This window comes from Tamandua tetradactyla, chromosome 5 (genome assembly GCF_023851605.1).
Source record: "Tamandua tetradactyla isolate mTamTet1 chromosome 5, mTamTet1.pri, whole genome shotgun sequence".
NCBI classification, from domain to species: Eukaryota; Metazoa; Chordata; class Mammalia; order Pilosa; family Myrmecophagidae; genus Tamandua; species Tamandua tetradactyla.
In genome coordinates this window covers 34505355-34519861 of record NC_135331.1, presented here as the reverse complement: position 1 = coordinate 34519861, position 14507 = coordinate 34505355, and the positions used below count along the sequence as shown (strand labels likewise).

General features: G+C 41.4%; 1 protein-coding gene across 1 annotated transcript in view; it reads left to right on the top strand.

Moving 5' to 3' along the window:
• The first annotated feature begins 4859 nt into the window (after positions 1–4859).
• Positions 4860–14507, top strand: part of LOC143683052 (uncharacterized) — a 29027-nt gene continuing 19379 nt past the window's right edge. The window contains 2 exon segments of the mRNA XM_077159364.1: positions 4860–5185; positions 11974–12180. Of these exon segments, the coding sequence (XP_077015479.1) occupies positions 4916–5185; positions 11974–12180 (477 nt within the window). The 5' untranslated portion in view covers positions 4860–4915.

Below are 14507 nucleotides of genomic sequence, written 5' to 3'. Positions count from 1 at the left end.
TTCACATAATGCTATTTGAAAGTTACCAGAAACTTGGTTCGGCATGGCAAGTGAAACCGCAGCACTACCAGCTTCCCTGAAGTAACGTCAGGGAAGCATCTTCCTTCCTTCTCCCTTGCTGCTATTTGAAAGTGTGGCTTTAGTGTTAAGCGTTAAGTTTAAGGTTCAACCTGGGGCTGTGGTTATGGTGAGGATTAGGGTTAGCATTTGAACGGCAAAGGAAGTGAGACTGACCCATCATTTGCCTTAACGCTGTTATTTGAGTGAAAACGTCTATGTCACTTAAAAACGCACAGAGGACTATATGAAATGAGCCGGACAATATCTGTGCAAAAGGTGAAATTAAAAGAGAACTTCCTTCCTTTGCTCTTCTTTTGGTGAGAAACTGTATCTTGGAGAAATACAGGCTTAGGGCTGTTTGGAAGCAGTCATAAATTCGGTTTTGGAAGGTAAGTCCATTAGCGAAACCTGTAGATTCTCTGCTCTGCTGCGAGTGACAGAAAGCATCTTTCCAAAGTACTCTCGTACTGCTATTTGAAAGTTACCAGAAACTTGTTTCGACAATGCAGCACTACCAGATTCCCTGCAGTACTGTCAGGATAAAACAGTACCTTAACTGTCCCTTGCTGCTATTTGAAGAAGTGTGGCTTTAGTGTTAATTCTATCAAATGTCCTCATAGCAAAAGACAGGCCAGCACTTGCTCAACCAGACAAACACGTACCACCACCTGGCCAAGTTGACACATGAACCTGACCATGACAGTCATGTACAAAATTTTCACTTCCATTCTTCTTTTCCATGATGCTTCTACTTTTCGTTAGCTCAAAGGAAGGAATAGTACTGGTAACTCTACATATATGCAAAAAATTACTACAACTTTTTTTGGTAACAGCATTATTGAGACATAAATTGCATACTATAAATGTCATTCTCTTAATGTGTAAAATTCAGTGAGCTTTAGTATATTTACAGCATTGTGCATCTAATTTTAGAAAACAGCTGTCATCAGAAAAAGAAACTCTCATAGCCATCCCCTTCTCCCCACAGCCCCTGACACCCCTAATCCACTTTTTGTCTCTAGATTATCCTGCTCTGAGCTTTTCATATAAATGTTGCCATAAGTGTGATTCTTTGTGACTGGCTTATTTCACTTAGCATAATGTTTTCAAAGTTCATCTACATTACACCACGTATCAAAACTTACTTCTTTTTATAGCTAAGTAATGTTCTATTACATGCATACACAAAATTTTATTTATTCATTCATCAACTAAAGAGCATTTGAGTTGTTTTCACTTTTTTGATACTATGAATCCTACTGCTGTGGGCATTTGTGGAAAAGTTTTTGAGTGCTTTTAATTCTTTTGAATATTACCTGGGGGTGGAATGGCTGAGTTAATTGTAACTTTATGTTTAATGTTTTGAGGAACTGCCAAACTATTTTCCAAAGTGGCTGTACCATCTTCTGTTCCCACCAGCCATATATGAGAGTTCTAATCTGTCCACATCTTCACCAAGAATTGTTATTGTCTGGTTTTAAAAAAATTATTGCCCACCTGTATTATTTCTCTAATGATTAACAATGCTGAGCATCATTTCATGTGCTTATTAGTCGTTTGTATATTTTCTGTGGCATACTGTCTGTTCAGATCCTTTGCCTATTTTCATTGTGTTGTCTTTTTATACTTACATTGTAAGTGATTTTATATATTCTTGTACAAGTCCCTGATCATTATGTAGGTTGTTTTCTCACTTTCTTCATGGTTTCGTTTGAAGCACGAAAGTTTTTCATTTTAATGAAGTGCAATTTATTTAGTTTTTGTTTCTCTCACTTGTATGATTAGAAACCATTGTCAAATCTAAGGCCATGAAGATCTACACCTACATTTTCTTTTGAGAGTGTTATAGTTTTAGCTCTTGCATGTAGCTTTATGATCCATTTTGGGTTATTTTTGTATAGTTGAGAGGTAGGGGAACAACTTTATTCTTTTGCCTATGTTGATCTACTTTTTGTCTCTTAAAATTATAAAATAATTATACAAATTTAAATTGTACAGTGGTATTTATAGTAAAACATAAAAGTTCTTCTCCAACAGATTCCTAAATCTTACTTTCTTCTTTAGAGATAACTTCCATCAGTCACTTGGAGATAAATCCTTCCAGGTGTTTTATAAATGCATACACACACATATACATAATTTGTTGAGTTATATAAACATATAAGTAATATGCTGCTGTGCAATTATTCTTATAAAACACCAATGTTTCAGCATTTTAGTCTATATAGATATACTGGTAGTTTTTATAGTAAAGTAATAGAACATAGCCACCTCTAGGGAGAAAGAGGGTATGGAGTGGAAGGGTTTGAGTCAGATTTCCCTGAAAATACTTTTGACTTTAGAACATGAATAGAAATTTTGATGTTGTCCCATGCTGTATTCCCTGGTCCTCCTATGATCTGAGCCACAGTTGTGGTAGACAATTCTGTGCAGCTTATACTCATTTGCCACTGATAACATACAATTTTAAGTCCTACCCTGCTTTTTTTCCACTTTTTTCCCCAGGGGTCTCTCCAATGCCACAAGTTTATTTGTCTAGTATTTAAGTGTAAAACAGATGTGAGGGAGAGTTAATGCCTCTGGGACAAACCAAAACCATACGGAGATAGCCATGGATAAATGTATCCACTTTCCAACCTTCTGTTGGGCGATTTTAGGAGGCTTCAATTGCTTTTTAGAAGTTTCACAGGGAATTGAGCACACACTACCCATAGTAGTGACTTTGACAATGTAACCCTGTATTGCTTTTTGCTCCTTCCCTATATCACTTTCATTGGTACTTCAGCTTTTCTCAGACAACTTTCTATTGAACTTCCTGTGTTCAAGTTCTTGTCTCAGGCTCTGTTTTCAGAGGATCCCAAACTTAAAGCCATTGTTTCAGGAAGTAGTCCTACAAAACAGATCTCCAGGATGCAATGCTCATCAGATTGAATGGCAACAAATTTCCCATTTTTGGTGGTAAGTGGAGTGATGATAATTCTTGGTTTGCTGTAACGTCACTATTATCAAGATTTTCACCTGTGCTTTTGAGAAACTGTTGATTAGATTATCTCCATGGATATGTGGTGCATGCAATTGTGGGTGTGACCCTTTGATTAGATGGAGATGTGACAACCCATTCCCGGTGGTTCTTGTTTACTGAAGTCCTTTAAGAGGAAACATTTTGGAGAGAGCCAATGTCAGAACTGACAGAGCCAACTTGAGACCCAGACATTTGGAGATGGAAGGCCCAGCAGCTGTGGCCAGGTGCCTTCCCATGAGATGCTAAGCAAGCCAGAACCCAGAGTTGTGTCCCAAAGGAGCTAAGTAAAGGCCCATAGATGTCAAGTGAGACATCCTGTGGTAGTTAGGTTCAGGTGTCAACGTGGCTAGGTGAAGGTGTCTAGTTCTATTGCTGTAGACATGAATCAATTGCCCGTTAACCTCATCTGTTCCTGATTACGTCTGCAGTCGGGTAAGACGCATGCCTGCTATAATGAACGGTGTTTGATATAATTGGCTGGTGTTTAAATGAGAGAGCTTAAGATAGCACAGCCTGAGCAGCTCAGCATACCTCATCTCAGCACTTGCAGCTCAGCCCAGGCCTTTGGAGATGCAGAAAGGAATTACCCCCGGAAAGTTGTTGGAACCCAGAGGCCTGGAGAGAAGGCCAGCAGAGATCATCCTGTGCCTTCCCATGTAAGAAAGAACCTCAGTTGAAAGTTAACTGCCTTCCCTCTGAAGAACTATAACTAAATAAATCCCCTTTTATTAAAAGCCAATCCATCTCTGGGGTGTTGCATTCTGGCAGCTAGCAAACTACAATGCAGCTGCATAGGCAACAGAAGCTGAAAGCAAAGGAGCCCAGGAGCAGATCCCAGCACATGACTGTCCACTGACAGAGCTGTTCCTGAGGATAGCAGCCTTTCCTGAATGCCTTAATTTGGACATTTTCTTGACACTAGAACGGTAAACTTGAAACTTACTAAATCCCCGTTTTAAAAGCCATTCCATTTCTGGTATATTTCATTCCTGCAGCTTAACTAACTATATGGATGGATTGGTAGGCAGCACAAATGGAATAGAAATCATTGAATTTGCAGTATTTCTATCACATGATGGTATCTGAGCCATGGTAATGAAAAGGATTGTGGGGGTGTCTTGCTTTAACTGCCTTGGATACGCAGAAGAAAGAGTATGACAGGCTAAAGTCAATTGTTTTCAACTAGGAAAGCCAGGAGTCCGCTGCAAGCTTTGCAGAGACCCTCCCACCCTACGCCTGGCAGACTGTACCGAAAAGGAGGCTGAGGACTTCATAGTAAGAGTGACCGAGTAGTAAAGGCAGCTGCATGCACAAGTTTGGCAGGTGTCCTGTTCTAGCCTTAGGGCCCTGAGACCTAAGGGAGCAAGCAGGTGGGTGAGCCCCGACACCCTTGGGGCCTGTGGTGGAGATGGGCGCGGCCTGCTGGGAGTTGTAGTTCCTTCCGCGCAGACGCGCTGACGCACATCTAGTGCGTCCAAACGCCGCCGTTGCTCCATGCGCCCGGGAGACGCCTTTCCCGGTCCGGCGTCTGTCACCAGCTTCGGTGGCCAGAGAGAAGCGGACAGACCTGGTCTGGCTTTGGGGCAGCCTGCCGAAGGGTCCATGCAGCAGGTGCCGCAGAGTCAGAGCGGGGACGGAGCCGGACTGGCGTGACTCCCTCGAGTGCAGCTCCGGGAGTAGAGGCAGCCATTCCCTTCGGGGTTCCCCTTCTGCCCCTCCAGGGGTCGGACCGAGCCGGACTGACCCGAGTCACCGACGTCAGCATGGTACAGAACAATCTAGCCTCCCTACCTCTTACTCTAGACCCCGAGCGGTTGCCTAACCCGAGCGTGCATGCGCGTGTGCGGAGGTGGGGGACTGGGTCTGTGGAGCCGAAAGGGTATCAGTTGTAGGAAGGACAGGCTGCGCCTGGCGCTCGTTGACCCCTCCTCCTTGGGGCCGGAAGCTTCCCCCCCACCCAGAATGGGTGGCATGGGACTAACAGGAAGAGCAGTTGGTTCCCTCACGCTTCTCTTCTGCAGCCCTTGTGTCCTGCCATCCCGGCCGGAGCAGATGACACCGACCGTTGGAATGGCCACCAGGATCCGGACAGCTTCCATCTGGGTGAGCAGTTTTCCTTCATTACTGAACGTGGAGGTGTGCCCACACTCTGCATTCCAGGATCTGAGCTTCCCTTGAGCTCTCTGTGTCCATCCCCCTTCCAAGCGACCGGGCCTTTTTTGAGTATGTTAGATTTTTGGAAGTGCTTGTCATGATACTTTTCATTTGTCCCTTCCTTCAGCCTCTCTTCCCTCCCAAATTTGTATCCTGAACTTCGAGAGAAACAAGGGAAAATCATCCACTCATCCTGCTTAGTCTCTTTGTGCTTTAAGATGGCTAGAATGCAGAGTTTCAAGGTTTAATGACAGGATGATGGAGCTGATTAAGAAATGAAGCCAGAGCTGTAAACAAAGACCAGATGGTAGAGAGATTTGAGCACCAAATTGCAAATTTGGACTTTATCCTATAAGGCAGGAATAATTACTGAAGTGTTTTCACAGGGAGGTTTTGGATGGGATAGTCTGCCAGCAGGCAAGAGAAGACAAGGGTTTAAATAAACTAGTGATTTTGAGAAAGAAGAGGGAGAAGGTAGATCCCAGAGGTGGTAAAGAAGCAGAAGAATGGAACTAAGTATATTGATTGAGTGCTGAAGGGTAAAGAGCCAGAGATGACCGCTGGAGTTTTGCTATGTGGGCCTGGGTTGGGATAGAACTATTCCTTGAGTCAGGAATTGACTGTCAGAGTTATTTTGAATGAAGGATTTCACTTTTATATACATTGGGCCCCCCAGATGGAGGTGTTGATGGGCAGGAGGTAGGTTTATATTTCAAGAGAAAAGTGTGGATGGGTTACACTGATGAAGTTTGCCAGAGTTAGCTCAGGGAGAGTGTGTTCTGTGAGAGGAGGACTGAGGACAGTGCTCAGGGAAATGACAACAAAGGGGCCAAACAGCAGGGGCTGGAGGTTAAAGATGGTGTCCAAGAGAGATGGGAAAAGGTAAGGAGAGAGGACACTTCAGAGGTGAAGAGAAGCAAACCTTAAAAATGGTTGCCAGGTGAAATATTCCAGGAAGGCCAAGTAATATTAGGTTATAGAAGTTTAAATTGTGTTTGATGGTGGTGGTGGTGGTGGTTACTGGTTATATTTCCAAGGCAGAGAGTGAATGAGTGAGCGAGTGTTTGTGTATTGGGCAGAGAAGTAGAAGGCTTGACTTGATGAAGGGGTGAGGTCATGGGAGTGACAGTTGGCTGCAGAAATGAGAAATAGGGCAGTGGACACCAGCAGTGCAGTCTTTTGCCAGGGAGGATGTGATAAGAAGTGAAAGGTTGCTTGAGGAGGTTGCTGTAAGGTAGCTAGGTATGAATCACTCAGAAGTCCATAGCTTTCATACTCACAAACAGTATCTATTTGTTTTAGTCAGTGTTCTCTAGAAAAACAGAACCAATGAGAGATATCTTAAATATGAGGTTTGTAAGGGTATCTCATGCAACCATGGGAATAGAAGGGTCCCAAATCTGTAGAGCCAGCTGTGAGGCTGGCAGCCCTGATGAAGGGTCTGGATGAACTCCACAGGAGGGGTTTACCTGCTGAAGAAGCAGTGAAAAAGTCTCTCTTCTTTCTGAATAATCTTCAGCTGATTGGATTATCTCATTAGGGGGAGACATGCCTTAGTTGATCACAGATGTGATCAGCCACAGCCGCAGTCAGCTGACTGATGATTTAATACACCAGCCTTCTGGTTTATCAACCATCCACAAAATATCCTTGCAGCAATGGTCAGGCCAATGTTTGTCTGTTTGCCTGACGAGATAACTATACAGTCCGCCCATTGTCAACTTGGCAGCTACGCACATGACCTTGAAACATGCTTAATTTCCAAATAGAACATAATAACAGACATAGGTTTCATCTGACAATACTCAGCTGTCCTGCCTACGACAAGGAATGCACTACATCTTCTCATAATAGGGCGCAAATCCTTAGGTAACATTCACTTTTTTTTTTAACTTTATTATTGTGTAGTATAACATGTATACAAAGCAAGGAAATAAAAAAGCAATAGTTTTCAGAGCACTCTTCAACAAGTAGTTACAGAGCAGATCCCAGAGTTTGTTATGGGCTATCATATGATCCTCTTAGATTTTTTTCCTTCTGGCAAAAAATATAGGAGGCTATAAGGTTTAAATATTTATTTATACTCACAGTCAACTTTTTTTGTGAAAAATGACATATATACAAAAAAAGCAGTACATTTCAAAGCACAGCACCACAGTTAGTTGTAGAAAATATTTCTGAGTTTAACATGGGTTACAATTCCACAATTTTAGGTTTTTACTTCTAGATGCTCTAAGATACTGGAGACTAAGGGAGATATCAGTTTAATGATTCGGTAATCATATTCATTTGCTAAATCCTATCTTCACTGTATAACTCCACCATCACCTTTGATCTTTCTGTCCCTCTTTTTAGGGTTGTTTGGGCTATGGCTATTCTAAATTTTTCATATGGAAAAGGTCTGTCACTAATATGGGGTGGGGAGATGAAACTATCTGATGTTCTGAAGAGGCTGGGCCCTCTAAGTTTTAGGACTTATCTGGACTAGGGACCCATCTAGAGGTTGTAGGTTTCTGGAAAGTTACTCTGTTATGTAGAACCCTTGTGGAATCTCATATATTGCCCTAGGTGTTCTTTAGGATTGACTCAAATGATAGGTAGCAAGGAGTTTGGTTGGGGTTTGGCAGGTTATGATAGGTAGCAAGGACTAACTGAAACTTGTGTAAGAGCAACCTCCGGAGTAGCCTCTTGACTCTATTTGAAGTCTCTCTGCCACGTATTTTATTAATTACACTTCTTATCCCCTTTTTGGTCAGGATGGAATTGTTGATCCCACAGTGCCAGGGCCAGATTCATCCCTGGGAGTCATCTCCCACATCACCAGGGAGACTTTCACCCCTGGATGTCATGTCCCATGAAGGGGGGAGGGCAGTGATTTCACTTGCAGAGTTGAGCTTAGAGAGAGTGAGACCACATCTGAGCAACAAAAGAGGTCCTCCAGAAGTAACTCTTAGGCATGTCTATAGGTAGGCTAAGCTTCTCCACTACCTACAAAAGTTTCACAGGAGTAAGCTTCAGGATTGAGGGCATGGCCTGTTGATTTGGGTGTCCCTAAAGTTTGACACAGTATCGGGATTCCCTGATGGTAAGGTTTAATAGTTCTGTGTTTTTTCTCCCATCCCTCCAGGGACTTTGCCAATACTTTTTGATTATCTGCTTAATATACTCTAGGATGTATCCAGGAATTACAATAATCTGTACAGGATTCAAAGACCTCTTTCTTATTCAGGGCTCCCTGTGTTTCAGTTGTTCAAATGAGCTATAGATTGAGTTAGATTATGCGCTGCAGAAAATTTCAGTTCCAGACCAAATAAACCTTTCTTCCTTTGATCTCAAAGAGTATGTGTGGTTTTAAAATATAGACACTGTCTTCCTTACACCTGTGTTGTGAGTATATATATATATGACTTACTTCATAGTTCCCACCTCCCTGTGTGTGCACTCCTATGGACTCTTCTCTTCCATGTTAGGGTCCAGTTCTCTGCCTCTTAGTTCCTCAGCCTCTGCAACCAGGGCTGGCCTGTGTGGTGCAGAAAGCTCTCCCAGGTCACCTGTACTCCTGAATTGCCATCTCTGTTGCCTCTCTGTCCCTTCTCTAACTTTTCCTTGGAGCAGGGCTGAGCTCGATCTACCCTATTCAGCCATCTTCCTGGAACTCCAGCATTCACTCTTAAACTTCATATCCTATAACTTAAATACTATAACATGAACAATACAATTTATAAGAGGAAAACAAAATATTTGCTAATGTACAAATGCAAACATACTCATATCAAAACAGGGAGGAAATAGTCACAGTCCTTGTTTCTATATCTGATCACATGGTCATAGTTCATAATTATCACTACCTTCTTCTACTGCCCATTCCATGTTCCCTTTACCCTCAGCCAGCACTTCAGTTGGCCGTGGTCTTTGCCTGATGTGATGACCCAGACCTTCATTCCTGAAGCTTCTAGCCCATTGGTAGTCCTCCCTGGATTGGGTTATTGCAGTTTTCCATTGAGTTTAATTGCAGGGCATGGTATTTCTAAGAGACACCCTAGATGATCTTCTGTATTCCAGGAAAACTCTCCTTTACCTCCATTGTGTAGTTGCAGTGCTATTTCCCCTTGATAGTCAAGATCAGTCACCCCAGACAGAATAGTTATCCCCTTTTGTGCCTGTTGATTCAGTGGCATGAGAAGCCCAAAATGACAAGTTGGCAGTCCTGACTTCCAGTTCAGTGGAATCACTGTTGTGTCTCCTGGTAGGAGCACTCCCTCTTCTGGAACTAAAACCTGTAGACCAGCAGAGCTTAAGGTTTCATGGACAGGAAGCACACATTTTCCTAGTGGATCACTAGAGGTAATGGTGAGTGGTACCACTCTCATTTCTATCCCTTGATTCTTGGACCTGTGAGTCCTGGCTACGGGAAAAACAGCACCATACAGTGGGTGCTGATTCATAGCAAACACAGCCTCCTAGAGAACACTGCCCCAGGCCTGCAAGGTATTGCCACCTAGTTGGTACCATAATTGGGTCTTCAAAAGGCCATTGCCCCATACTATACCCAGCTGCCTATGGATAATGGGGATCATGGCAAGACCAGAGAATTCCACGAGCATGTTCCCATTCCTGCATTTCATTTGCTGTGAAGTGGGTTCCTTGATCAGAAGCAAAACTGTGTGGGATACCATGATGGTGGATAAGGCATTCCATAAGTCCACAGATGGTAGTTTTTGCAGAAGCTTTGTGTGCAGGGAAAACAAACTCATATCCAGAGTATGTGTCTATTCCAGTTAGAACAAATCACTGCCCCTTCCATGGTGGAAGTGGTCCAGTGTAACCAGCCTGCCATCAGGTAGCAGGCTTTGGCCACACCTTGATTTAGGACTTCTTTTTGCTTTAAAACTGTGAGTCAAGAAATTCCCATACCATGCAATGGGTTGTTTAATCCAACCCATTGCATGGTATTTGTTGTAACGAAAGGGAAATTAACACAACCACATTTTATATTCCTGTTCATCAATTGATAGACATTTGAACTGTTTCAACTTTTTGACTATTATGAATAATGCTGTTATGAACATCTGTGTCCAAGTTTTTGTATAGATATGTTTTTATTCTTGGTTCTCACATTTCTCATTTCACTTTCTCCTGCTCTCAGCATTTAGTTTATGGTTGTTTTAGTTTTGATATTGCTGTCCTCAGAGTTTCAGTTGTTTTCCTAATTTCTTTTAGCTCTTTTGAAATGATGGTTTACATTTGTGTGTGTGTGACCCAATATTTCAAATGTGTTTTATTGTCAGAGCCTCATTTGGGTTAATTTCATTATTTTTTCATCATGGTGTTGTATGTTGTTTTGTTTTTCCCAGGTTTAAATGAGGTAGACTTTCCTGGCATTCTGTGTGGGGCGAGGCAGCTGTTGGGTTTGGAGACTGTGGTGGCCAGTCACCTCACCAGCTGAGACTCCTGCTTTGTGTTCTCATAAAGGCTTCTAGGCATGAACTGACTGCCTTCAGCCTTGTGTTTCTGAGAACTGGATGTGCCTTGTCTTCTAGTGTTTTTTCATGTTTAGATGTTGAATTTTTCTAGTTAAGATAAAATGTCTGGAATATGCTTCCTCTGGATCCTTCCTTCTTACTATTTAAGCCTTCTCTCCCTTTCCTTTATCTGTCTGGATTGACTCTCTTCCTAACCCCTGCTGTGGGAACCTTCCCTCTCCCTTCCCTCTCACTGATCCTTCCCTCTCAGTTTCAGAACCTTTTTCATCCTGCTCTCATCAGTTAGGTTTCTGTTTCCATCAGTTCTTCAGATGATGCTCTGCTTCTTTGATGGGAGTATTTGCTGTGTGTTCTCAGGTCCTCATGGCCTTTGATAGCCACCCTACTGTTGAATACCTTAATGACTTTCAGAATAGGTCATGTGCGATCATGTGAAGGTCTGAGCCAGAAGGGAGTTCTCCCAGTTCTCCTCATTGTAGTTTGGTTTGCTTGCCCAAATTTTCACTCAGGTGAGGGTGCTTCCCTGATTAGGGGAATGGTATATATTTGTTGGAGACTTGGAGATCCTGCAGTTGTGGCCTGTCAGCACTTCCTCTCACCTCCCACCACTCTCTCTGCTTAAAAACTGTCTCTGTGCCCTTCCTGTTGCTGTCTCAGGTTTGGTCAAATCTGCCCATATTCTGGGAATCACATGAAGACCCTGTCACCTAGGTTTTTTTTGTTTTTAAGATATCCATGGGTTTTGTTCTTTATCCTCCTTATTTTTCCATTGGGTGTTTTGAGGTGATTAAAACGCTGCACAGTATCATGATACCATTTTAATAGTAACAACAAAAAATAAGACTCAAAAGAAAGAGGTCAGATGAGTTGTCCCAGGGCATGCAGGTGGGGAGAATGGAAATGCAGACTGGTTTATTTCAAATCTTGTGCTCCTGTATGCCCTGCCTAAAACTGAGTGTTACTCCTTAGCATCTAGAACTATGTTCTAAGTAAGTGGCTGCCCACTTTTAGAGTAAATATCAAGTGAATCTCTGATACTTTCGGTGTACTCATTGTACTTTTGGGATTTCTGGATCCCATGCAGAGTCTGTGGGTGGACTGTGTCAGCATTGTCTGCTAGGTCCCCATATGCACTTTGCCTCATTTCTCCCCTGTCTCCACTGACCTGTCTCTATGTGAGCATAATTTCAGCAGAAGAACAAGATTGGCTCCAAAGGAAAACATGCTAAAGTGAGTTTTCTCATGAGTCCACAGGTCCCACCTCTCCAGGAAAAAGAGAGCGCATGTGACATAAGGATCAGAACCCTCCAAGGCCAGGAATCCATCCTGGGTCAGGGGATCACTGTCTGGAGGCCTCCCCCTGGAGTATGTGGGCAGAGGCTTACAAATGGCAGGACTGAGCAAGTCCTGGAGTGGCTGTTCATTTCCCAGGAGCAGCCAAAAACCACCAATCCCAGGTGAGTCACTCATTTTATTTTTCTCACTTCCTACTGGTTTGTGTAAGGCCCTTATCTATTATTATTTGTTATACCTGTATTTCCCCATACTCCATTTCCTTTTCCTTCTCTACCTCCCCCAATGTTGTTTTCTGTTTTATGTATATCCTTTTGTTTATGTATATTTACAAATGTATTTCTGGTTGCTGTGTATGTATTTTTAATTTATGTTAAAGGAATGTGTGTGTATGTGTACCTTATTATATTGTGTCATCCCTTTTCCTATGCCTATAACAATTTCTGTACATGCTCGAACCCAGCCTTCTGTCAGGTGCTTTAATGTCATTTCTTAGCAGTCTTTCCAGGTCCCTTAAGATTTAATTATTTTTTTCATACTGTTATCTAACTGTCCCAGCCCCACTGAATGTTTGACTTTTGCCATTTTAGGTGTATGTATGTGTGTATGGTTTGGCTTCATAAGTCTTTACTCTTTTCCATTGATCTGTTTATCTGTTCTTCTGCCAGTACCACACTACCTTCAGTTATAGTAAGTCTTGATATCCAGTGGTTTCCAGTTTTTAGCACACACATTTAGGTTTTTATATGGACATAAGTTTTCAAATTAATTGACTAAATACCTAGGTGTACAGTTGCAAGGTGGTGTGATAAAACTATATTTAACTTTGTCAGAAATGACCAAAGTCTCTTCCAAGGTGGTTGTACCAGTTTGCAGTTCCACCAGCAATAACTGACAGTTCTTATTGCTCACATCCTTGCCAGTATTTATTATCATTTTTAAAAAATGTTGCCATTGTAATAGGTTTGTAAAAATATGTCCTTGTGATTTCATTTTCATTTCCCTAATGACAAATATTGCTAGTATCTTTTCAGATGCATAGTTGCTTTCTGTTAAGGTTGGTGAAATGTCTGTTTAGGTCTTTGGCAGTTTTTTTTAACATGTATTTTTTTATTAGAGAAGTTGTAGGTTTACAGAAAAATCATGCAGAAAATACAGCTTTCCCATATACACATCCTATTACTAACACTTCATGTTAGTGTAGTACTACTTTTACAGCTGATGAAATATATTATTACAATTATACTATTAACTGTAGTCCATCATTTTTATTTCCCTTGGGGTTTACTGTTTATGCTGTACAGTACTATGGTTTTTTAAAATTTTTTTATTCAAGTAACATATATAAAACCTGAAATTTGCTTTTTAACCACATTCAAATATATAGTTCAGTGGTGTCAGTCACATTCACAGTGTTTTGCTACCGTTACCACCATTCATCACCAAAACCTTTCCATCAGCCCAAACAGAAAGTCGGCACCAATTAAGCATTAACTCCCTATTCTGTACTCCCATTGTGGCCCCTGGTAACCTGTATCCTAATTTCTAACTCTGTGAATTTGCTGGTTCAAATGATTTCCTATCAGTGGAAATCATATAGTATTTGTTCTTTTGTGTCAGGCTTATTTCATGCAACATGACATCTTCAAGTTTCATCTATGTTGTCACATGTACCATAACTTCATTACTCTTTTGGCTGAATAATACACCATTGCATGTGTACCATATCACATTTGGTTTATTCATTCATCTTTTGATGGACATTTTCTTTTGGTATTTGTGAATAATGTCCATTGGTATGCAGATATCTGTTCAGGTCTCTGCTTTCAAGTCTTTTGGGTATGTATCTGGAAGTGGGATTGCCAAGTCATATGGTAAGTCTAAACTCTCTGAGCACCTAAATTGTTTTCCATAACAGCTGCACCATTTTACATTTCCACCAAAATGAATGCATGTTCCTACTTCTTCACATCCTTGTCAGTGCTTGTTAGTTTTCCTGTTTTTTTTTAAGTAGTAGCTGTTCTAGTGGATGTGAAATGGTATCTCATTGTGATTTCGATTTACATTTCCCTAATGGCTAATGATGGTGAACATCTTTTCCTTTAATTTTTTTTAAATTTATTTTTATTTATGATACATAACCACATGCAAACACAAACATTCTTATCGTATGATCATTCTGTTCTTGTTATATAATCAGTCACCCACACTATCATCACATAGTTATATATTCATCATCATGATCATTTCTTAGAACATCTGTATGAATTCAGAAAAAACAATAAAAAGAAAACAGAAAAAAATTCATACATACCATACCCCTTACCCCTCCCCTTCACCGATCACCAGCATTTCAATCTATTAAATTTATTTTAACATTTGTTCCCCCTATTAGTTATTTATTTTTAATCCATATGTTTTACTTGTCCATTGGTAAGGTACTCAAAAGGAGCATCAGACACAAGGCTCTCACAACCACACAGTCACACTGTGAC